The sequence below is a fragment of the Dermacentor albipictus genome, chromosome 2 (assembly GCF_038994185.2).
Source record: "Dermacentor albipictus isolate Rhodes 1998 colony chromosome 2, USDA_Dalb.pri_finalv2, whole genome shotgun sequence".
Lineage (NCBI taxonomy): Eukaryota > Metazoa > Arthropoda > Arachnida > Ixodida > Ixodidae > Dermacentor > Dermacentor albipictus.
The window spans coordinates 50,778,441-50,804,790 of NC_091822.1; the positions used below are offsets into that span (position 1 = coordinate 50,778,441).

Sequence of the window (26,350 nt, forward strand, 5' to 3'; positions counted from 1 at the left end):
CTGCCCACCGATTGTTCTGGCGCTAGCCACTTGGAGCTGAAGTGGAGAATGTATTTCTTTGCGTATAATAGAAAAATTATGCGTGGTAGTATAACGTTGTCCAGCCCTTCCGGCGCACATACGTCATCTTCATCCGAACTCTCCTTTACTGAGTGCCCGTTTTAGCAAAATTCTCAACTCCCCGTTGCATGCCACCGCGATTTTCCACAAGCCACCACAAGCTAAACAAGGGTAAGCAGACCAATCGCAGACGCCGGCACCACCCTCCTCATCCGGTTATCTGCTTTCACTGCACCCGCCGATGCCCCTTCACTTCTGCACGCTGTTCGCCTCTTGTGACCCATTTAGATAAAAAAAAAAACTGTAAAGGCAGGCAATGCTATTCGTTTTTAAAGCAAACAAAGTGACTTTCTAGAAACAATAAGACCGTTTGATTGGTTTTTATAACGACACTCTGGGTCAACGCCCGATGCTTGCGCTGGCGATTACGCAAGTTTGACGTCAAGCTGTAGGAATAAAATAAAAATGAAATAGCTTTGCGTTATATGGCCCGAGGTTTGGCCTAAACAACATGCTTATTGTCATGTGCCTGCTTCTAATCTCGCGTATATCGGACTCCCAATGTTCAAAGGCCACCCAGGGCTAATCTTGTACAAAAACAACCTTGAAGGTGGGCGTGATGCTGGCCGCTGAGGTAGCTTTATCGGTAAAGTACCGCACGTGTAATGCGGAATATATAGCTCGGGCTTTCGATTGAGGAAAGTTATCTTTTCATCAACCTTTTTCCCTTTCCCTGCACATAAAAAAAATAAGCGCTTAGGTTTTCCTGTGCTCTTAGAGCGCAGCTAATCAGCGCCCGTTCCTGCGTTGAGCGTCGGCGTGCATGCGCATCGATTGTGTAACCGAGCGAACGACCAGAGCGAAGGACGAGTGAGCGAAAGCGGTGCACAGCGGCGGGTGAAAAAAGTGACCTCTTGCTCCCGCGAGAGCGAAGACAACGCGAGGAGGACACGCCCTAGTGGCTTAGCGGCTTTGGTCTTGGGCTGCTAAGCACGAGGTCGCGGAATCAAATCCAGGCTGCGCGGCCGCATTTCGATGGGTGCGAAATGCAAAAAACGCCCGTGTCCCTTGCATTGGGGGCACGTTAGATATCCCCTGGTGGTCAAAACTAATTCGCAGTCTCCCACTACGGCGTGCCTCATAATCAAATCGTGATTTTGGCACGTAAACCCCCAGAATTCACTCAACGCGAGGAGGAAAGCGGAGGAGGAAGCTACAGTGAAAGTATGAGGCGAAAAGTGCCGGAGCGCACGGGAAACGTCCGGCGCATGCTCTCAGTTGACGGCGGCTACGGCATAGAGTTTCTTACTATAACACCTAGAGGGAAATTTGGCCCCACCGTCTATGCGAGTTTCTTAAGGGGCGCCGTGCCGTCATGGGAATGACGGTATATGTGTCTGCGAGGCTTGTGTTGGCTGGTGTTGTAAGAGGCTTCATCTAAAACGTGGATGTGGCTACACAAATAACGCGTTCCGAAAGTAAAATCTTCATAAAATGTTTCCATTCCCGCGTATTACATCTTTACTCACATACAATGCATGACCAAGCGAAGAAAAGCAAGAACAGGTGACAAACTGTTTCAAAGCGAGCGCGAATCTTCTCGTCCGTCCTCCAACTTTATCGGCGCGCTTATACTTTTTACGTTTCATATAATTGTACATGCAATAACACCTTCTCATAGTTAAATAAAACATGTTTTTGTGTATAATTAAGCTAAAACAGCTTTTTACATGCTGTTTTAGAAGAAAATGAATCACTGTGACAGACGGAACGGGGCTTGCCAGGCGCGTCTTCATGGTGTCCTGGCTCTCCGAGAACGATGCCAATCCGAAGTCAGAATATACTGGCATTCCCATGGATGCCACAGGGCAGCAGCGCCAGATTTCCTTATACGTTATATAGTGAAACACTCTATGGTCCACGGCGTCCGCAGCCATGTGATGGTGATCTCATCTGCGCTTCAGAGGGGGGGAGGGGGGGCTACGCTCGTCGACGGCGTCAGCTGCTGAGTGAGTCCGCGGTGCGATCGTGCGTGAGGAGGATCACTGCTCCTGCTGGGAGCGACGGCAAGAGTCTACACGTAAGGCTCGATGTTACGTTCGCTTGGGTGTTGTCGCCGCTGATAGTGGTGGCACGGTTTTCCCGCGACGAAGGGCCGCTCTTGTCGTTGATGGAACGAAAGCGTGAGGAGGAAAGCGTAGTGCCGCGCAAGACGGGCTGCTCGGCTACGATGGGTACGATATGGCGCCGGAGTAGCGGGCGTCGTCTTTACGGAAACAGCGATTCGTGGCGCCTGCTGCGAATCACGCCCACGCGTCAACCACGCGCTACCGCTCGTGATCTCGCGATTAGTGAGGCAGTCGCACCACACTTCACTCCTTTTGCATTGTGCCGCACGAGACAGATTGTCCGCGCCAGGTACGCTACTCACAGCTTTCTATTCCTAATAGGGTGTTATACCTCAAACCTAATCCAATTATTTGTAGTTATTCTCCGCTGTATAGGCCGTGTGCCTATATAATCACAATACAAAATAGTGGCACACGAAATGAAAACGGGTACAGATCTGCGCCCATATTTCGCGTTAAGGAGTATCTTAAACGTGGGTGAATGTTTTCTGGCTTCATTATCTCTTACTTCGTATGGTTGAGACTATTGAACGTTCTTGCCCCTCACATTTTCGTATTCTTTTCAGTCATTATATCCTGCTGTTCTGTTTTTTAGGGTGCAACTGCACAGGGTGAAAAACGTTCACGAGCAGTACCGAAAGCTTGGCAGGCCATTCAACGTACCTCCCGCTCTGTATTCGAGTAACGCCAAGAGACCAATCATGGAGCCACTCAAGAATTACGTCAACGTAAGTATTGCACGTTGCTGGGATTCCATCACCGACTTCTGTTTGACCGTCAAAATCTAACACGGAACTCGCCGCTCAAGATTGCACATGGCTCAGAGGGGGCTCACTGCAATTTTTGTTGCCTACAGACCTTTGCAGTCGCCTTCTACCAAATTTTGTTTTACTTGTGCGTGCGTCCATTGAGAAAGCATGGTTGTTCTCTCTTCACTCGCCGTGGTTGCTTAGGTCCTTTGGCATTGCGTTGCTAACACGAGGTTGGGGGATCAAATCCCAATATCGGCGGCAGCACTTAGATGAGGCGAAAAGCCGAAACGCCCGTGTACCGGGCATTAGGTTCACATTAAAAAAGCCCAGCTGGTCAAAATTCATCTGGACTGCCGCACCTACGGCGTGCCTCACAGTCAAATTTTCGCCTTGGCATGTAACGCCCCACAATCTAAATTCTTTTTTTTTTTCATCTCCCTGTCTCTATCCTCCTTGTATTGCCTCCTGTCTCTTTGCTCATGTGCACTAGCCATCTGGACGCTTTACCGGTTACCCTGCCTTCGTTCCTGATACGGTTTCTCTCTCTCCCCCTTCTCTCCTACGTTCACAAGAAATATGAGCTACAGGTTCTGCATGCGACTTATAGCGGAAGATGAAGTGCCGTTTATGGGCTTAAATTACACAGCCGCATGTACTCCCTGGTAGCATGCAGAAATCAATTCACAAGTCACCTTGGCACACATAGGTGGCTGAATGTCAAAATATTCATGGAAAGACTCATGCCACAATCACGTAAATAAAATTAACATAGTTTGTGTGTTAAAGCTAGATAATGACGTAAAAGTGGGATACAGCATCGCTGCACGTTTTTGTTTACAACCGATAATATTAATAAATGCGCCGTAAACCTTCGTGAGTCATCTGCATAAATTTTTGCAGGTAGTATAACTTTGAATATAGTAGTAATGTTACTGCCACTATTATTAACCGGTGAAGCTTCGGTAGTTTATTAGTAATAGTATGGAATAATGTTCTGCCAAACTGCTCTGCGCAGCCCATTTACAATTTCCAAGCATATTCATGAGCTGTTCAAAACGAATTGGTAATAACGAATTCACTTCTTTGTCGTTTTATTCCATATTACTACACAAAAAATGCATTTACCTTTCTTCACTTAGCTATATAAATATCATTCAGAAACATCGGAACTTAGTGGGTGCGAACACGCTAACCACAGCATAGGAGGACTAAGTTCTCCGTGCGATTTCGGAACGACATGCACTTGTTCTGTCAATATGTGCCATGAAATAAACGAATCTTTAAGCATCGTAAGTGCTACAACCAAGAATTGTTCTTAGATATGTGGACGGCCGCTTCTGCTTCATAATGAAGGATGCCTTGGATTCTTTTTCGTCAATTTTATACTCAATAGAACCGGCCATAAATTTTACAGTTGAATTGTAGGAGGATCGTTGCTTTCCTTTCTTAGTGGTATGGTGCAACGTGAAGGGACAGGACTTCGTTTCAATGTATTCCGAAAACCTACGCACGCGGGTCGCTACTTGATCTTTGTGTCAATTCATCCTGCTTGACACAAACATTCCGCCACCGCATCGCTCATACAACGTTTGCATCAAACCTGCAGCTCCCCTAAAGACTTAGAAAAAAGATTTGGAAGTCATTCATCATGAACTTTCACTTAACGACAATCCTGCTTCATTTGTGGCTTCAGTACAGCATCACCTACACGTCCAGCCTAGTTTGTTACTCGTAAACGTGCTGCGATACCATATTCCCCCGCTTCTAGCGATGCCTTAGCCCGTGTACTTCGTTATTTTGACGTGCTCGTTTCATACGAGCTGGCAAAAAAAAAAAAAACTGAAAAAGTCGTAAATGTCAAAGACAAGCTTCCAAAAGACAAGCAACCAGGTGTTGTGTATAATACTCCTTGTTCAGACTGTAATCACGTCTACATCGTCGAGACGGGTCAAAATTTCAAAGGCGCATCAAGGAACGCTATTATGATGTCAGAAAACAAAGTGTCTTCTAACGCTCTTGATGAGTATTCTTTGTCAGAAAAACATGATATTGACTGGGGTAGAACGCATGTGCTAGCCACCGATGTAATCTAACCTCGCGTATGCATGCAGGCTACGGATAACACGCTGAACCGCAATGAAGGCCGCCTTCCTTCCATTTATGTCCGTTTTTTGCACCATCTATTAACACGTACTTGATCGTCTCAATATTTCGTTTGCTTTCATTGGGAACAGGGCCCCCGTGTGGGAGCCGAAACGTCTTGTTGTTTTTTTTTCTTTTCTTTTATATTTTTTGCCGACGTCCATTTCAACTTTGACTGAACAATCCCGACCAGACGAGTTTTCGTCGAACCCTTTATTTAAGCACCAGTTCCAAATCGGGCATCAGCGGATTCAAGAGTTATACCCCGCAGCCCAGTGAACCACTGCGGTGAGTAAAGAAGCAGGGGCTGCTGCTACAATGATGGAAGATTCTGCGCACACCTCGTCCTCTTTACCTGCAAAAATTTGGCGTGCTCGTTTCATTGCCTCCTCTCGGGTTCTCAACCTCCGTGCCAGTGCATCTCTAAGGTGGCGGGTCGAACGATGATTTGCGACGGCACAGTTTCACCCAAAAGCGGGTTGGTCACCTGAACTTTCCTTCACGAAGAGCACACGCGGACGAAAGCAGTGCGCGTAGCTGTCCCTATACAGTGACAGCGGAACAGCGACGGCAGACGCAGTGAACCGGGAGTGGTGTGGGCGACAAATGACGTCCACAGTACACAAACGTAATTAAAATAAATGTGACATGCTCTGGCCAGCTAATCTAATCCGTGTCCCACATATTTCACCATGTACACATTGCCTCCCTAATAAACGGACTAAACAGAGAATCCAGTACACTGTCTATTGATTATGCTCATACAACGGATACTTGTGCTCTGTACCATGCTAAAAGCACGAAAAGCAGTGGCGATTAGGGCATTAAAGCGGCACGTGTAAGCTCTTCTCTGCCAACGATGATGATACTTATTGCAAGTAGGCCTGGGGGCGACACTTGGACACTTCACTCGATGTTTCTTTCTCCTAAGTACCTAGTCGGCTATTGAAGCACGAGTCGGAAATAAAAGATAATCAGGACACAAAGGAAAATAAACAACCTGGAGGAAGTTGTGTGCTTGCTCCGGAAATTATCCCGATATGCATTGCACACCGCCCTGTCTGTGTGCAGCTTGGCAGCTGATGGGGGTTTCTTATAAATTGTGGGGTTTTTAGCTACAAAAACCGTCATTTGATTATAAGGCACGCCGTAGTGGAGGACTTCGGAATAATTTGGAATGCCTAAGATTCTTTAACGTATGCCAAATGCATGGTACGAGGGCTTTATTGCATATCCCCCCCTTCGAAATACGGCCGCCAGGCCGAGATTCAATCCCCCGCCCTGGCACTTGGTAGCGTGATAGTGTTCACGACTGATAAGCAGTAGGCCATTGCTACAAGGGCGAACAAACAGCAAACAAACAATCAAACAAATACTCAAAAAACGGCATAAAGAAATGCACATATTTCGAGCACAAGTTGATTGCGCGGCTTGATAAATATTCCTATGCCTCCGGATCAATCAGAAAGAATTCACAGTGGACGTCGGTCAGAAAATTGCTGTAGGCGCTACTCAAGTTTGGTGCATCTGGTGCGCTGCTCGCATTTGATCCAGTTTCCGCTGCTGCTGAATTGAAATCAAAAATAAACGCAGGCTTGGACACGCGTTGTACTCTTAATTCATTTACAGTGCAAATCAAGCGAATGGGTATGAACGTTTTCGCTCATTTGATATGAAGTCAAGCAAAACAACACATCCGCATTTCATGCAGGAAATGTACAGTCGATGGCAAAAGTCTAGAGCCCACCACCATTAGGAAAAAAGTGTTTACATTTCTTCTAGCAGAGCCGTGCGATGTTGAATGATCTCAGTGCCTTCCATTGGTCGAATAGGCGCACCCAGCCTTTACCACTTCATTTCAGCCTGCATTTATAGAGTGCATGCGAAGAAAAAAAGTATTCGCCATATGGGACTCGGGCATTTATTTATTTATTGATTTATTTATTTAATTGTTCGTTTGTTTGTTTGTTTGTATGTTTGTTTGTTTGATCTTTTGCTCATGACTGCGTTTAATCATGAATGAAGAATAACACGAAATTGAGGATGGCAAATGTGATCTCACGACGATAACAACGCCTGTCCATAACGTTCGATCACAAGTATAATGTACAGCGAAGGTGTATTTTTTGTGACGAGAAATGTCAGAATGAGTTATACGCAGAACACTGCGCTGTCAACAACTTTGGCTCGCTTGGTCAAAGTTGCCCAAGAGGGTGTCAGTTCCCCCAGGTAATTATTGCCCTGCCAATTATCCCGCAAAGGTTGAAGTATTGATAATATTATCTTGAATTTATTCACCATGGCAATATTAACTAAGCATCTATGTTTTCTCGGTCATGAGAACAACGTACAGTGGCCGTGCTACACCATACTCAATACAGCGTTACCTTATAACTCTAAAAAAATGTAATTCTGAGGTTTTTCTTCCAGAAAATAGATTTTATTATGTGGCATGCCGCAGTGGTGGACTCCGGAATAATTTTCATCACCTGAAGTTATTTAAACTGCGCGTAAATTGAAGCGCACGATCACTTTTACATTTCATCCCCGTCCCTTCAGACTCTGTTGCCTATATAGGTCATAGTGCGTTGCGTAGTAAAACGGAAGCGGTGCTTTAACATAGCACTGGTGATGCTTCAAGTACCAGTGTCTTGTATGTTTGCCAAGATAAATGGTCTGCAACCGCTTCGAGCGGCCACTCAGTGTCCCCTATTATCACTTCCTGAAAACGTACAGCTCTTCTCGAGGGACGTATACATGTGAAACCTTGCTTAAGTGATTTATCTGTCTTCAGGTGGTACATCAGTGTCAGCGCATTGTTTGCTCTTTTGGGCTGACACATGGCAACTGCACAATCTTTGAATGGCCATAAACCATGTCCTCCTTTTTTTATGATTTCCGCATTTCAGCCCTTCGTGCGCTATAGTTTTACAGCTGTGTTGCGTGTAGTTTGGTGCAGTTGGGAGTGTCCACGCTCTTAAAAAATTTTGCGCATTTTTTGTAGCATAAATTTAGACAATGTACATGTTTTCAGCCCGATAAAGTCATTTTGATGGAACAGAAAGAATGCGCACAGGACAGTCGGCGAATGTCTTGTGTGCATTCTTTCTGTGTCTTGTGCTCAAAACAGGCCGGTATAACCATGTTCCATTAAGCCAGCAACCAACTAGACCATCTAAGTCTGTTAATCGATAAAGCCAAGGAGTTGGCCTGAAAAGCAGCGCCCAGCACAAGGAGCACTACACAATTGTTATGCCAATGTTAATGCATAAAAACCACATGTATTTAAAAACAAAGCTAGGCTAAATAAGTCAGTCAATCTGGAAAGTACGCATAGTCATTTGAGAGCTCTCGGTGTGGTAAACATATATATATATATATAAGCCTATCTTCTGTCACGCCATTGCTTGTCACAGGAATACACGATACAACACAACGGTTTACTGGATGGATGATGAATATGAACTGGTTTCGCAGGAGTACAGAAAATGTACTTCAATGGATATGTAAGCACGACAACTTCTTTAAACGCAGCAGGTAAATTTTATATTCGGAGTTACGCAAATACGTATATTGATCGCATGAGAAGAGATTTCATAGCACCGTGAAGTGAATATACTTTTTACAGCTCAGCTGTATATGGTTAGGGTGCCAGAGAATTTTCGTGTCCGCACACAGAAACTATAATTGTCAATGGCTCATGCCTCCATAAGCACTCATAGCACCGTAAGCAAGCTAAAAATGCAATCACTCATAGCTCCGTGACGCAGAGGGTACGAGCACTCAGTAAAGTGAAGCGAATAGGGCTTACATTCTTTGGAATCGCGCATACAACATGTGTTGTCGATGATTTCAATGTGGACGTGTCGGGATCAAAAAGGGAGTGGCTTAAGCGTTTCCTGTTTGAGTAATTTCGCTTGTGGTGCCACATCGATCTGGCTCAGTCGACCACCCACCGGCGTACATGCGCCGATTTGACAATATAAAAAAAATGTGCTTGCAGTTGCGAGTATGCCGATCAGCGGCCACAAAGTCATTATGACTATCGTTACTATGCGACAATGAGTATCGCGATCGTCTTTACTACAAGCTTTAGTACCGCGATATTTAGAGCTCCGCTGGTCATTTAACTTGGCAGGGCGGAATGACCTGGAATTTTTTCAATAAAATTAGTTTTTTTTCTCTTTGAAACCACTATATAAAAATAAAAGCATCTGGCATCATATGGAAATTTATAGTCGCCTATGGCATAAAAAATTTCTTTTTGGGCTAGCAATGAACAATTTTTACCGTTAAAGACGACAATGTTTAGTGCAAAATTAGGCATGTATGAGGGACGTCCCGAAATTAAGGTTTGTAATTTTTTTAGAGAGAAGACGGTACACCAGATGAAACAAACAATTGACATAAGAATCCACAGCTGTTGCTGGTTCAACGACGGAAGGAGCGTCAGCGCAGGAGGAATGAGGCTTGTACAAAGTGCCGAAGAAGAGACAGTAGAAGCAGACCGACGTGCCCGAGGTTATTCGAGCACAAATCACGATTTCCTCCATGAAGGAACCATAAATGTGGAACGCTACTGCGACAGCCTCACCACACCTAGGTCCGCCATTCGAAAAAGAGACCAGGGCTTTCGAGTGCAGGTGTTGCCCTCTTGGACGGCAACGCAATACCACACACAGCAGGGCTCACACAAGATCATATTCGTCGCTATGGATGAGAGAGATGCAATCACCCAGCCTACAGCACCGATCTTGCCCCGTCGGACTTTTGCCTGTTCCCCTGCATTGATAGCTGCACACGCGGCACGGCATTTCCAAAACAGTGCTGAGATGGACCAGGCTGTGCGGCAATTCCTTGCACCGCAGGGCACCGATTGTTACCAGAGTGTTTTCTTCAAACTGATTGCATGCTACGACAATGTATCAATGTCGGTGGCGACTACGTGGAAAAAAATAGTGCGAGATGTGTAGTTCATGATGCCACGGTGTATTTCTTTAGTAGTAATGTTTCTGTTGGAAAATAAATGACGAAACTTACTTTCGGAACATTCCTCGTATATCTCCCCGCAACCTCTGCATTCATTTGACAAATTCGTATTCGCGACATTTCGGCACAAAATATTGAGGCGCTTAACAGCTGGCACATATTTACAGGGGAACAATCACAGTTGCATCAATTCAGCGCATGTAAAAAAGTGATATGTAGTTGTTATGTTAGCAAGTCAGTAACAGGCATGTGAGAGCCATGAAAACACATAAGTTTAGTCTTCCTGTTGTCAGCTCCTATTCAATTATTATAGTGCCCCATCCTTACTTTTCGCTAGTGATGCTGAAGGATCAAAACAGGCTTGTCATATGTACCATGGTGTCGTGTGATACGTATATCAGCAGTGTACTGATAAATTTAACGGCGTAAAATCAAGTGCCGCAGCTCCACAGCTGCTTTGCCAAGATTGTGCCGCGTCAGAAGTGTACACTCACGTGTACCGCATCAGCAAAGTTTTCGTTGCCATCAACATGCTAAACCTCGCGCGGTGCTTACAGGGATGCAGTTTTGTGTTGATCAGACGCTAGGCTACCATTGAGATCTGCAACCAGCTGTGCCTTCCCTTGAGAACAGGTCCTCCTTTCCTTCGGTTCTTTGCGCTGTAATTCAGCCGCAGGAGCATGGATATAGCCACTTTTCATGGGTCAGGTAGTGCACACAGGTTGCCGTGATAGCTTTCTTAAAATATTCAAACGGTAGTTATCAACATCCCTAACAAGGTCATGCTGAAAGCCGCAATTCAAGTGACAGCGCTTCCCTTAGCTAGATGGCCTTTATTTATGAACCTACTAATAAAATATTAAATCCAAGATCTTGTAAATTAGATGTACGTTTGATCGACTATCCTATTAGCAAATTTTATCTCCTTATTTTCTGTGTCCAGACAGCGAAAGTGATTTACATTATATGTATTGAGAGTTAAATCACAGTCTAGCAATAAAGCTTTACAATTGCACATTTCCAGCTTATAATAATAATGACAATATTTACTCTCCTCTTGTGAAGACCTACGAATGCTGTTCTGATTTTGTCCACTGTCTCCATATAAAATATCAGCACTGCGTTTCACTTCGTGTGTGCATTCGAAAATTTAGGATCTTCACAGAGATCTGACGCTCAAGCTAGGCTCCATAACAGGTTAGCGCTTTGTCCAGTAAGGATACGTTGGCGTCTACGGGTTTGTGCAGGAAACCTTCAACGGCACACGAACAACACAGATTACTTTGCAAACTGTGCAGGCGCAGTATTACGGGAACATCACGCTGGGCACACCTCCTCAAGTTTTCTCAGTCATCTTCGACACTGGCTCTTCCAACCTCTTGGTGCCCTCTAGCAAGTGTCCAGCGAGAGTCCCCGGATGTCGTGAGTAAATTAGCGGACTGCTTCTTACTTGTTGTAGGCACAGAAACTGCACGTCCGCGACACCTAGCGCCCAATTGATCGTATCATAAGGAATTGTTTTATACGTCTGTCGACGCGTAGCTTTGTATTTGTTTCTTTCTAGTTGCTTGAGATGATTGCATTCCTCTGCCTGAACTATCGCCCTCGTTCGTGTGAGCCATGATTGGGGTCACAACACGGAAAATGGCGTTGCCCGCTCTGGGGTCAGCTGCTGTCGAAAGGCACAAGTGCAGGATGAATTGCAGTCTGCTGATATTTTTTGAACTTGCTTTATTAGACGCCGACATGTAGACGACGAGCTTCCATGCTGCAAAGGGATGAGGCACAAGAATAAAAAAACGAGGAGACAACACTGCCTAGCGTTTTCTGACTTCACGTCCCTCGTATTCGCGCTGATCCCGAATGAACCAGCAGCAACTCGCCAAACTTCCAAAATTGCGCTGCCATACCGAAGAAATATTTATTGTATGACGATTCTAGTCTGAGTCGTCCCTGCTTGTGGAGGTGGCACTCAGCGGGGCCGGATTCGCCCCCTAGACGTTGCTTAAGGCATATTTTCCGAGATGTGGACTACGCTTGTTAAGGAATTTATCGTAGCACCACATGAAGTTTTGCAAAACAGTGTCCAGCTGCCAGTCTCCGCCACCAGTGACTTAAATCAGTGTCACATTTGCCTGTACGCCTGCATCGCTGGGGCTTGGCAACAGCTGCAGTCTTGTCACATCGGTGATGTTAGAGCAACACGAACGAGGATGAAGCAAGGGTGGTAGACTCCAACCGTGATTGAGCAGGATGATTGTGGCAATCATCCTGCTGCTCGTAATAGTTCTGAACGCTATGCATAGTGATAATGCGGTGGGCCTTATGTTCCCTTTCGTGTACCTTATTGTGTCCAGGTGTGCACCGCAAGTACTACAGTAGCCGATCGAGTACGTACGTCCCGAACGGCACCCAATTCGAAATCAAGTACGGAAGCGGCGCATTCATGGGCGAGCTCAGCATCGACAATCTCGGGATCGGTGAGGCGCGCGTCAAGGGCCAGATGTTTGCCGAAGTCACGGAGGTGGTCAGCCCGGTCTTCATCGCTGGGAAGTTTGACGGCATCCTGGGTCTGGGATATCCGCAGGGCGCCGTTCTGAACGTTACGCCCGTTTTCGACAACATGATGGCACAGGGCTTAGCCGTGACGCCGGTGTTTGCTTTCTACCTGAATCGCAACCTCAGTGACCCCAGCGGTGGTGAAGTGCTTTTCGGGGGAGTCGACAAGGCTCACTACAAGGGAGACGTCACCTACTTACCGGTGACCAAGAAAGGTTACTGGCAGTTCAGGATGGATGGGTGAGGACTCATGATAGCTGGTTTTTTGACACAGCCGGGGACAAATCGCGTGTGCGCTTTGCCTCGAAATTTGGATATGTCATTTTATTTCATTTTATTGATGAAGCAGCGCACTCGAAATAGACACGTTCATGCACAAATTGAGCGCGTTTCTTTCAAGTGCGCGGCTTCATCAGTATCATGGCTCACTAAATAGCCCACAAGTACCGATTACGTGCTCCGTTTACATTGTCACTTGGGGCATTTAAAGGATAAGACAAACATGATTGCACCTAAGAAGCGGCAAACAAAGCGTCCTCCATGTATGTAATGCGCATCATTATGCTTGTCGTGCATGCATACTCATGTATAGTAAAGGCATAATATGTTGGTAATCACAATTTTCTGCGCGAGGGTTTGAAAATCGCGCAATAAAGAACGCTCCACTTTGTGCCAGTGTGCCTACACTTTGTACTCGAACGACGCAAAACGTAACCATACCTGGCGAGCCATTCTTGCAGCGGCATCAACGTGGCTGCGTCGCAGAAAACATTCACGCGTTTGTGCCATTCTCGAGCACCTCGCCTTGCCAATGCACATTCGACTTATCACGGAGGTGGCCGAAACGTTTTCGTAATAAAACTGCAGCATGTAAATAGTAAATAATAAAGTATAGCGGGAACATGGGACAGTTTATTTGTTACACCTCTTTCACGATTTCATCGAAGTGCTAGTTAAGAGGTAAACAACGCCATCTCATTGCGATGACGACGCCAGAATAAGCTATACATAGTGGCTCAAAGTACAAAACACACTTCAGCTGGATTTCGGCCTAGCACCTCCAAAATGATGTGCCAGCAGGATGCCAGCGAAGATTAAAGGGAAGATTCCAGGGTCGGCTAACTATATAGCCGCTGAAGTGAACATAACTTAAACCAAAATCTGTACCTCCACATGGCACAAAGCAAACGTGCCTCCTCGTGGAATGTTTCAGTGAGATATGTATAATAGCATGTGTGGGTCAGCTTGCATTGTTGTTGTTACCTGCGTGTGCCTCCTTCTGCCAACACTCGCACTTATGGCGAAAGACGTTGGAAATTTAACGTTACTATCCTGCTGCTATGCTCCACTGCTTTTCACTAAACCGATGTAGGCAACACTAGCAGGGTTCCACAGCCAACCTGAGATTAAGCGCTCCGACGGCACCCTTAAATTGCCTTATAGGAATCGTACCGTAAAAATTAGTTGTGAATATTTATCTGAAGGGCTTGAATTAATTTTAAACAGGGTTAGTATGTCAGCAGATACTACAGTCTCAGCTGGTGTCCGTAACTGTAAGTTATAAAAGCACAATATCAAGGTGGGGTGTACTTATGGAAGAATTTCATGCTAGGAAGATGCCTGAATACTCAGGCCTTGAAGAAAAACCGTGTACACCTGTGAAAAGTTATTTCATCCAAATAACATGAAGTGCAGTGCAGTTCATAGTAATGAAAATCAACATAGACTGGGAGTGGGCTAATATATTAAGTTTCCAACACGAAACGAATACCACGCACTATCTATTCGTATTTGAATTAAAAAGGAGCTATTCGGTATTTTAGACTATTAGAAGATAAGCGACATTTTTTTCAGCAACCGAATGTGAAAGTCTGGGCACTGCTTTCTGCCTGCTAAACAAAGTATTGGAAATTTTCACAAGTGTGACCAGGACAAATGTTTTAAAACAATGCAGAAATAACAGTGTTTATGCAAGCACAGTTATCGGTTTGGCGGCCGAAGCCTGCACGAGAACTTGCGATTCCTGCTTGTAGCCATGCGCGATTCTTGGGCATTGCGCACAACATGACAAGTGCGAGTCATCGCAGTCAGTTATGCACTCCAAATGGTTCGCAGGAATAATGAAGCTTGCAGCGATTGACATTGGGAGAAGAAAGGAAGGCTGAGGTTAGAATCAATCTTTATTGAAGGAGCCTGGTCATCGTCAGGACGTGGCATTTTGTTGCCCTTGTTCGTACGTTGATTCCAGTAAGAATATTTCATTCTTCGCCAATAGATCATCATAGTTACAGACAGTGATAATGAGACGCACACAAAAAATTGTTCTACTGCATTCAGAGCAATGGTGTCTTAATTAATTCGACATTAGCACCCTCGCGCATCTCATTGTTTTCTGCATTATAATTTTTCTTTTCTCTCAACAGGATAAAGATATCCGGTAGAACTACCTTCTGCAAGCGAGGCTGCCAGGCCATCGCTGACACCGGGACATCTGCGATCGTCGGGCCTTCCGATGATATAGCTAAGCTGAACAGGCGCATAAGAGCCAAGGAAGTCTCGCCTGGAGTGGTGAGATAATAATTTTATTGGAGTTGCAATCCTAACGCGTTTAATTAGTGACAGTTGAATCGCCGACTCCTTGCGGCTAGGGAAGTTCAAACAGTTAAAATATCTACAAACCGAACACACACTTCGTGGTATTGAGCACTAAAAGAACTCATGTTTTATTAACTAAAAATAAATTAAAATGTGGGATAGTTAAATATGGGGAGCTGGGAGCCAAGTGTCATTATTCTTAGACATTGCATTACGTGTAGCCCTGATATTAAGTTTTTACTGCACCTTATAAGTTCCAATACCATTAATTCTTATTACTTGGGCGAATCGGAAAGACTTTGCGCCTGTTTTTTAGCCACATTACGGCTGTAAATGCGAACTCAACATACCTGTTCCCAGCGGTGGACCTTTCTCGGACCGGGCCGGCCTTATCTGGCGGTAACTCCGCGGCACGGCGCTGCTGTCAGTTTTTGAAGATGGCGGTTGTGCTTGACCCCTCCAATGCGTACGAGCAACGAAGTGTGATTCGTTTTCTGTGAAAAGTAAGGAACACCCATCGAAATCCACAGGGGAATTTCAACCCTCGTATGGGGAAAAGCATCTCGCCTTGAAAAGCGTGAGACCGTCCGTGGTTGCTCAGTGGCTATGGTGTTGGGCTGCTGAGCACGAGGTTGCGGGATCGAATCCCGGCCACGGCGGCCGCATTTCGATGGAGGCGAAATGCGAAGACACCCGTGTACTTAGATTTAGGTGCACGTTAGAGAACCCCAGGTGGTCGAAATTTCCGGAGTTCTCCTTTACGGCGTGCCTCATAATCAGAAAGTGGTTTTGGCAGGTAAAAACCCCATAATTTATTTTTTTAGAAGCGTGAGGTGGTGGTGGTGCGAGTTCTCACAAGGCCATGACGACTTGCATGACAATGAACGTTCGGAGAGGCCGCGTCCATCGCAAACTGACGGCAGGGGCATTTCAGATTTAGTGCCGTGATGGTACAAAGGGTTACAACTGGTGTGGGGTCTATGTGGAAGAATAGTGTAAGGTACGTAGAATAGTACGTATATTTGTAATTACCTGCGTGTACCTTGTTTGGCTGATTAAAAACAGGGGCAAAGACTCTGATTCGTCCTCGTAATAAAACCTTCAGATTAAACTCATTAAAACAATCTCACCAAATTCTGGAGTTAATATATTTAAGATAAAAGGTGCCGCTTATGTGTAAAACATAACTGTGTGCTCCTTTCAAGCTATCATCTTTATTATGTACAGTCGTGGACACATTAAAATGGACCACGGCTTAGGCGGCCGGACCGGCTGCGGGGCCGCAACACAGCGCTGCTATCGCGCTTCGCGCGCTCACGACGAGAGTACCCCGAGTGACGTCAAACGTCGCCTCCGCACCCTCGCTCTCGCGCTGGTGCTTGTCAAGCTTTCTAAATTTCTAGTGCCACGTTCGGCTGCTCTGCTGCTGAGGTTCGGCACGAAGGGGCACGTGAATCGCCAGTAGTTCAGCACTTTATGCGGTCGAGCAGTAGCGGACGGCTGCAAGCCATCAAACCGCCGCACTGTGATGAAGCCAGAACCCGATGTTTTTTTTTGTGATTTGCAGTCACGGACACAATAAAATCAAGCATCGCTTCCGTTAAAAAATGAGGCCGAGTACCAACGAATGAAAAAGGCGCCTGGTGTCGACATCACTGCTATTGCATGGGCGTTCCTTTTAGCTCACAGCCTCCCCCAAATTTTACCATCGGCTTAGCGTTCTGTAATCGTAGGGAGCAGTGCGAGATGACGCCGCTGTAGCCGCAACGTCTGATGCGCTGCCGGAATGCGTTGTCGCGGGCGCGATTATTCTCCGCGCCCCGCTCACACTGCAAGCTGCCACCTTAAAGCCACATGCCCTTCATATTGTTTTTTTTTTCTGTCGCCTGACCGCGATACCCCGAAAGCAAACGATCGCCGTGGCGTCTCGTGGGGTGGACTCAGAATTATCCGTGCTCGACAGGTTGCTGGAATGACGCCGCGTGACCCACTCTTCATATTTGTACGTTATCTCGCACTGCTGGGTTTATTCGCAATAGATGAAGTGGCTTCGGTAGAGTTTCTCCTATAAGAACAGCTATCATCGAATCCTGGCTGTTTTTTTTTAACTTTTTGCTGGAACGTGGAGTGCTTGACGCCGTGGAACCGTGCGGCTTGATGCGCTACCGCCGGCGGCTCGGTATTAGCAGATTGCTTGGCCGTTGTTGTGAGCTTGCTGGCGGGTGCTTTTACTCCAGCATGTTCCAGGCGACAGTTGCATTGAAGGGGCCTTGTTAGGGCGACGACTATGTTGAATGGAATTACCGCTGCTTTTGGCACATGATATTACGAGCTGTTCGTCCAAGAGTCGACGATAGCAGTTCTTATAGGAGAAACCCTACCGAAGCCACTTCATCTACTGCGAAAAAACGCAGCAGTGCGAGATAGCGTGGGCAAATGTAGAGTGGGTCACGCGCCATCATTCCGACGTCTTGTCACGCACGGAAAATTCCTAGTCTAGCAGACGAGACTCCACAGCGATCCTTTGCCTTAGGGGTATCGTGGTCACGGGACAGAAAATAAATGTGTACGGCCTGCGGCTTTAAGGTGACGGCCGTCAGCTGCAGCGTGAGCTGAGCGTGGAGAACAATCGCGCCCGCGAAAACCGATTCCGGCAGCGCATCAGACGTTGCGGCTACAGCGGCGTCATCTCGTGCTGCCCCTACGATTATTGCGCACTAGGGCGATGCTAAAGGTTTAGACAGGCTACGAGCACGCTCGACGTGCATGCAAGAGAACACGTGCACGTCCCGACACCAGGCGCCTTTTTCACTGGTTGACACTGGTCCATGTTTCTGAACTGTAGCGATGCTTCATTTTATTGTGCCCGCAAAGGCATGTCACCCTCAAAAAAAAAAAAATGAGACATCCTTCCCAGTGCGGCGGTTCGGTGGCCTGCTGCCGTCCGCTACTGCACGACTGCGCAAAGTGCTGCACTAGTGGCGATTCACGCGCCCCTTCGTCCCGACCGTCAGCTGCAGAGCAGCGGAACGCTGCACTAGAAATTTATCAAGCGTGAGAAGCACCATCGCGAGCACGAGGGTGCGGAGGAGAAGTATGACGTCACTCAGGGGGCTCTCGTCGCGAGCGCGCGAAGCGCGATAACAGCTCCGTGGCGTGGCCCCGTAGCCGCTCCGGCTGCCTTAGCCGTGGTCTATTTTAATCTGTCCACGACTGTACCTGTCAGCATTTCCGTTTTCTTATAAATCAGGGCTATACTAGTGTTCGATAAGATTCTTGCGGTGCATAGATATTTGATTACATGCAGTTAGTCGGAACCTGGAACTGCGCAGATTACCACAATATTTGTTGTGTAGAATCCCCTTTCTGATAATCGTATGCCTCCATGTTTTATTCCTGCTAACCCAAATGGCCGATGAATTCATTCTGCGGGGCCAATTGTGTCAGTATTCTCACTGACAATATCTGGTGATATCGTGCAATATATTCGACACTATAATCAAAAGAATAACAATGGGCTGATGTGCGTTTGGCAGGCATTCTGAAATCATGAACAGCAGTTGCCATTATCCCTCGAGATAAATGTGTATAATAGATGTGTCTTACCAGCACTCACCTACGGGGCAGAAACCTGGAGGCTTACGAAAAGGGTTCTACTTAAACTGAGGACGACGCAACGAGCTATGGAAAGACGAATGATGGGTGTAACGTTGAGGGATAAGAAAAGAGCAGTTTGGGTGAGGGAACAAACGCGAGTTAATGAAATCTTAGTTGAAATCAAGAAAAAGAAATGGGCATGGGCAGGACACGAAATGAGGAGGGAAGATAACCGATGGTCATTACGGGTTACGGAGTTGATTCCAAGGGAAGGGAAGCGTAGCAGGGGGCGGCAGAAAGTTAGGTGGGTGGATGAGATTAAGAAGTTTGCAGGGAAGACATGGCCACAATTAGTACATGACCGGGGTAGTTGGAGAAGTATGGGAGAGGCCTTTGCCCTGCAGTGGGCGTAACCAGGCTGACGATGATGAAGACGATAATGAATCGACACTCTGCAACCGCTTCGCGGTCGCATCACCTAATCCCACTTGCTATTGAACATATGTCCCAGTGTTACTCAACATATGTCATTCAATGTACCAGAATTATCAAAGTAGACTGAACAGTTGTCAACGAAGGTATTTGCTATGTTGCCTGAGATTTTAGTAGAATTTGAAAAGAAAAAATCAAAGAAGAACATAAAGAGGTCAAGATGTACTTCAGTGAAATTTTGGGTGCTTGCCCAATAACTTTGGACATTGCCCCCTTCGACCATCTTTGGAACTACACCGAAACTCACAACTTAAACTCAATGGTCGGCATTTTCAATAACGCCTACTGCAAAATATCTGCCCTATTTCAATGACTTTCAGCTAGCAATGAAGATAGGGTACTCATTGTAATATACGCATTTGCGGCACGTATTCGTAACTTCCCTTCAGCGTTGTAGCACGGCTTTGGTTGTGACCGTAACATTGTTATAATGCAACAGTGAAGTTACGACAAAAAGAAGCGACCTACGCTTCTCAAAGAGTAACAGTTATTCTATTTTTTTTTTCATTACAGTATGTCGTGAAATGCAAATCTTTACCTCATTTGCCGAAGATTAGCTTCAATCTCAACAAGCGAGAATTTGTGCTGGATCCAGAAGACTACGTTTTCAAGGTAAGTGTTTAAAAATTAGGGGTAGATTTTCCTTTCATAAGTGAACCTGCAAAATACCCATTAATTAGCAACAGGCTGAATATGCTTTGCTCCGTACATTAAATCTTTTTGCTATCACGGTGCCTAAGGAAGGCTGTGATCTCTTTCCAAAAAGCACAGCCGATCCTCGCACCACCATGCCAGCTAACGGGTGGCGTGTCACTGGGCCACACGCATAAGTAACTGTAGTAGAACGTGAGCAGAAACTTGAAAATGATACGTTTAACGCTGCCTCAACCTACCATACTAATTTCCTCATTCCTCCACCCAAGACGCTGAAGAAAAACTTGCATGCATCCAACCCACATTTTTGGCTCTCAAAGCAACGCTTTCGTTCAAGGGTAAAATGAATGCCATGCAACTGAGTATAACCTACAAAGCGTTTTTCACCTCAGCAAAAAACTACGTGCCTGCCAGTGAAGATGACAAGAGGCTTTGCTACGACAATGCATCCAAGGTCGTCGCGCCGACTATAATGGTTGAGCATTCATATTAAGATATGCTTTGTTAAAGCAATCGCGCTGTTGATGAAGTGTGCCTGTTGGGATGAGGCTATTTAGGTATTTTTTTTTTCACTAGTAATTCTGTAGAAACAAGTCCGGCAGCCAGGACAGCCGTAAGGGTAGTAAACATAGTGGTAGTGTTCTACGTACGCGCTAGTTCATGACAGTGGCCGCTGTCATGAAAGTCATGGAGGGTTCGTAAAACAAGCTTCAGTTCAGAAGCTTCAACGGACGACTACTATTCCGTAATGCGAAATGTTAACGCAACTCTACACGTGTTCTCAACTCATGATAGCGCGACAGCCTCGTTAATCGGGAGATCGCGAGAGGCAGCGGGTGGGTGACGCGTGGGTGCGATTCACAGCAACCGCCGCAGACAGACCTCCGCTTATGCAGCGCTTTATTTCAATAGAGAAGACGCACGCTACTCTGGCGCTACCTCGTAGTCAACGCGAAGCCCGTCATGCGCGGCACTACGCTTTTCTCCTCACGCTTTCGCCATACCTTTCTCCTCTGCTTTCCACCCCAAGTTGCACTGCACCCTCCTCCTCCGCTTTCCTCCTCGCGCTCTCTTCCCTGTCGCCATCTGTCATCTCCCACCGCGCTCCACGTTCGCTCTCATCCTTCGCTGCGCTCGTTCGCTCGGTTACGAGTGACAATGCCGACGCTCGCCGCAGGAAAGGGCGCTTAAGAGTTGCGCTCTCAAAGCAACGCCGATATTGAGTTCCGCCTAACGGAAAGCGCAAAGAAATAGCGCAGAAGTTTCATCGTACTTAGGTCCGAGTGTGCAAACTTGTTAGTAAACCAATATTAGCGCACGGCGCGCTGCGCGTTTGTTTACCTCGGACTTGTCCAGTTTTCCTTGTTTGTTTCGCTAAATCACTTTGAAGATCTTGCCTTCTCGCACTTACTGATTGCTCTGATGTTTTCTGTAGGCCCAATACCGGCAGCCAAATAATTCTCGAAGAGGCATCCTCAAATATCTGAGGGTTTCGTTGGATATATGGGATATATATGCGGATACACCTTCAGACATCTGAGGCATGCTCGGGCAGCCTCGGGTATTTGAGGCTACCAAACCGGAGAGTCGAAAAATTTGATGTATCAGTCTCATTTACACAGTTGTCACGTAATCTTGTTGCACCAAACACTTGTAAACAGAAAGGCGCTGATTTCCTACGTTGAACACATTCGGCTAGCAATGTGTGTGTCTCATTCAATAAAAAAAGTAACGCCGTCTTAGGTTGCAGCTATTTACTGTGCAGAGATCAGAAATTTGTGTAGGATTAAACGTGGCTGTCGTATTTTTTAAACACGGAAGCCACTATCACATATTTGACCACCCGACACGTTTGTGAACATCGGCACGTACCTAGCGCAACATAAGGAACCATCCATACTGTCTTTCTGTATCTGCATGAATGTTGTATAAATGTTTCTTCAGCAATCCGCAGTGTGGTAAATCCCCTGAAGTTGGCAATAAAACATTCCAACAAAAGCGTATTATACATGGTGTTCCACATAGCTTCAGCCAAGGGTTTAAAAATGAAAGACGCGTCGGAAGCGAATTGAACCGGACGCGTACTTTTCGCATTGACCTATAGTAATTGAGGCAATTTTATTTGTTTTCCCCATTCCTCATTCATTAATTAAGTTTAATTACCCAGCTTTTTAATTATTGGCTAAGAGCCCCAAGTATGATACGCAGATTTGTGTAGCGCCTTGAGAAACCACTGATCGGGTTGTTTCCTGCACGATGCCTCTCACGTAGTCCTTTTTTCCGGGTTGCAAAGAATACCTGCGAAACGCAGTGGTACCGTCCTGCTCTCAAGCGGGCGTTCAGTGAACAAGGCCGGCTGCATGGTGACTGGCAGCGGGAAAGGTATAGCGGCGATAAGGCATTCTTTATCTCCAAGGCAACCCTCGGCTAGCAGCCTGCATTTGCACCGTCTTTGGATGGGAGCCGCCGACCCAGCTGCCTACAACCATCATAACTCCCTGCGGCTTCCCTGTCGCCAATCACGATGCAGCCGACCATGTGAAGAACCGACGCCCAGAGTGAAGAACGTCATGATTTAGAGTGTGCTCGAATGTGTCTTTGCCAACTAGGGCAGTGTTGGTCAATTTGGTAAAATCTTCATAGTTCACTCGCAGCACTTCCAGGCGCTAACACGCGATCTCGGCTAAATCTGCTGTTGCAGATCACGGAGAACGGCATCACCACGTGCCTGAGTGGCTTCACTGCCATGGACCTACGGCCGCCTTTGGGACCACTGTGGATTCTCGGAGACAGGTTCATCGGTCGTTACTACACCATATTTGACAGGGGCAATGATCGCGTTGGCTTCGCCGATGCTCGATAGCCAAAGCCGTCGCAATCAGCACAAAATGCACCGAGTGCAACTTCGACAAGAAATTCTGCACGCTCAGTTCTAACATTGATACATTGATATCTACGAGCCTGTATACGTTAAGCATTCAACTCCGGAGGAGGAGAACTTTTTCTGGGACATGTTGGTGAGGTTTACTTTGGGAGACTCTAAGATGCGGAGAGGCAAAATAAAGGCAGTCGATGGATAATATGAGAAATGCCGTCACATTTTTGTTATTTCTTCATTGGGATGAGCAAATAATTGTTGAATAAGGCTGGCAGATGTAAGAACAGCCTGTTTCGAAATAGCGGTGAGATGGTACGCTTCACATGTGCACTCGGCCACAAAGGTTTACGGACCACAGGATCTTAGAAAACGTTCAATTCTGGAGCAGCCTGAAGAAAATAATGTACACGAAAATATTGTTATCATATTCTAGCTGACGCCCGAAATGCAAATAATAGGCTTCGTTGTGAGGCTGAGGAGATCCTTCAGCTTTCTCGCAGATTTCATGGTCCATAATGCTTTATAGCCGGGTGTACAATAACAACATACACGAATGTCAAAACCATAGGCGCCTATACGGCACGAAACATGTCTCTCTGCCGACACCATGAAACACTTTTTTGTGAAAAATGGGAGCGTTCGCTTTACTTTAAAAGGAGATCATCCATGTAGTGAAAGAATAACGAGGGTAGTTATTGAATATACCCTTTCAATGTCCAATTGTTGCTACCTGATCGCCACACTTTCCTAGAACAAAGAGAAAATAGAAATGAAGAATGACAACGCAGTTTGCACAACTTTTGCATTGGCGACAACGTCGTCTCACAGAAGGGGCCGCTTCTATGACTGCGCACGGAACAGCACTGTAAACAGCATGAAAACCATTGTGTTCAACAAGCCTGCTTCCACACTTCTAAGCATCTTTCATAATTATGACTGTACACTATTTGAATTTCTGTATTATGGACATAGAGCATTACAGTCTTTCATTTGTTTGCCTTACTTCAGGAACTGAAACGCTTGTGCCTCAATTCACTTGCAGACTTTCTTTGAAAGCTGCACGCCTTTCTATAAGGAGCAGGCACGTACCCATCATTTTTTTTGGGGGGGGAGGGGGGGAGTGCAAGCCAAGGTAACCTTTCTGTCAGAATAAGAGGGGGGGGCACTTCTACTAGTATAACGTTAATAATGCCTACCGATCGCTATAAAAACGAGTAAACCCGCAAAAGAGAAAGGAGGTGTATCTGACAGGTAGGCCTGTGAGATACACCTCTCGTTTACTTGACAAGCAAGGACCAACATCAAATGAACTAGCGCAGGAAATAAGCGCAGTAAGAACACTGCCAACAACAAATAAACAAGCGAAAGTCTAAAATAAAGATTTCTAGTAGCGTTCTTGAATTAGGTCTGGAAGAATTATAGAGAAACATATATTTGTGGAACAGTCACAGTTCTTTTGAATCCCACGTTTACTATACGAACTGCTAAAACCAACTTGCATTGTTAATTGGGAAATTTCGTAACGACGCGAGGCCGCGGTTCAGCACAAGCGCGTAGAGCGCTGGACGCTGCGGTTCCAGACGTACTGGGCCCACCGCGAAAGGTTAGAAAAACGCCCACATAAGCACAGCAGAGAAGTGGCTACGTCAGGCGGCTCGACTAAAAACTGTAGAAGCCTCATTCAAAGCACATGGAATCATTCTCATCTTCCGGCGGCGTTTATTCTGCTTCCTTTTTAAACAAAAAGATGTTGACCCGTAAATACTTCCGCAAAAAATCTGTTAAATCTGTTAATTTTCACTTTTCCTTCCTCTTTGGCTGTTGCCTCGGCTCTCTCCCCTAGTAGATCACGTAATTTCTAAACTCCTTGTGACTCTTCTTTCCAGTTGCCAATTTCCGCGAAAGGTGCTTTACAATTAGGAAAAAAACCAGATGAGGTAACGGGTGACATTCATATCGCTTATGGGTTTAACGGTTATTGCAGGGTTTGATGACGGACGCTGTTTCGCGTGATCTTATTTTCCAGCTTACTACGAACTGAATCTCATTCCTGGACCCTGGATGAGGGCAAACAAAGAATGTTGAACTAAAGAAGAAACAGCGATGCGTGTAACCGTTGCAATAGATGGTGACAGTATGTGGGTGAGGCTAGGAGTGTCTCAATAGATGTTGACGGATTGAACGCATCTCGAGTCAATCGCGCGAGCACCGAATCAATGAGAAAATGGCCGTCACACCCCAGGAGATGCCTGTGGCTACCGCCATCCAAAAGGAGTGAAAGACGCAGCAAAATAACCGCCGAAAACTCTCTAGTCTCAAGATTGATTTGGTGGTGCATTAAGAATGTGTGTGTGGAGTGGTGGCGAGGGCATGCGGGAGGAGAGTGATATGTCATTTAATTTCGGGGAGGGGGGGCCGGGCCCTCCCGGGCCCCTCCTTGAGTGGGTGCCTGATAGGGAGCGCACCGAAGTTCGTGTAACTGGTCTGCGGGTAATACGGCCAGAAACACCAACGTCTCTCACTTCAAGAGCTAAGCCAGAAACAGTCGCACGCAGTAATGTGTACAACGCCTGTAAACGTACACTGAGAGCCATTGATTTCGGTGGAAAAAAGACATATAAATTTACTAGAACCACCACCTTCTTTAAGAGAAACTACTATTGAAGGGCGCTACCACCGAAGGCAGGGTAGCGTCAGCACTCCTTCAAAGCAGCCTTCGGGAAATGCTTAGTAAAATTTTACTTTAGTACGACTTCGCTGCACTCAAAGCCTCTCGCAGGTTAACTTACACAGTGACAGTGACGTCAAAGCGTTAGTTCATGGGAGTAGATGTAGCCCCTGAAAATGGAAGAAATCGTATATTGTCGGTTCTCAAAGCTGTTAGCGTGGCATTGTCATGCAGTGCTTCATGCGTGTCCCTGCCAGGCGCTAGCGTGCATTTGTCGTCCGTGAGGCCCCCTTTATAATTTTATCAGCCATATATTCAGCGATGTCTGGTGGCGAACATCATTGAGCGTTGCGCAGCATTGCGGTAAACTGCATGATGAGAAGCAGGAGCGCTAGATTTCTTTTCTATGATGAAGAATAATTCATTACTATCTGTAGTGGACGGACTGACGAGAAACATCGACACATTACTTAAGACATGCGCCACGTTTGCTGTGGCCTGGTGTGAACTCTGTGACGGAGAACAGCGGCATCATTTTATAACCTTGCGAAGGAAATGGACTACGTTGCTGCGGGTAGTGGAATGTGCGACTGATAAGCAGCAGCGATGTCGACTCACTTTGCTTACCAAATTGTGGGTACGGCTTCAACGCAGGCTATTTTCAATTACGACGCGCTAAGAAACGTTTAGTGCTGGAAAAAGACAGAGTACGAAATTTTCTAAAAGTGAGCGTGCTCTGACTTACCTCTGATGGTCTTGCAGGGGCGGGTTGGTTGGTCGTTGTTTATCACGCCTGATAACACAAGGCAAACTGGCCTATATACCAGCATATTAC

General features: G+C 46.2%; 2 protein-coding genes across 2 annotated transcripts in view; one reads left to right on the forward strand and one right to left on the reverse strand.

Annotated features, from left to right (window-relative positions):
* The window catches only part of LOC135904315 (lysosomal aspartic protease-like), a 29,481-nt gene extending 6,423 nt beyond the window's left edge, over positions 1-23,058 (forward strand). Inside the window, exons 2-7 of the mRNA XM_065434940.1 lie at positions 2,785-2,917; positions 11,371-11,494; positions 12,430-12,871; positions 15,055-15,199; positions 19,829-19,927; positions 22,671-23,058. Coding sequence (XP_065291012.1) covers positions 2,785-2,917; positions 11,371-11,494; positions 12,430-12,871; positions 15,055-15,199; positions 19,829-19,927; positions 22,671-22,832 — 1,105 coding nt within the window. The 3' untranslated portion in view covers positions 22,833-23,058. The remainder of the gene's footprint in view (positions 1-2,784; positions 2,918-11,370; positions 11,495-12,429; positions 12,872-15,054; positions 15,200-19,828; positions 19,928-22,670) is intronic.
* LOC135904313 (monocarboxylate transporter 12-like) overlaps positions 1-26,350 on the reverse strand; it is a 168,368-nt gene that overhangs the window by 101,718 nt on the left and 40,300 nt on the right. The gene's annotated exons all lie outside the window — the stretch shown is intronic.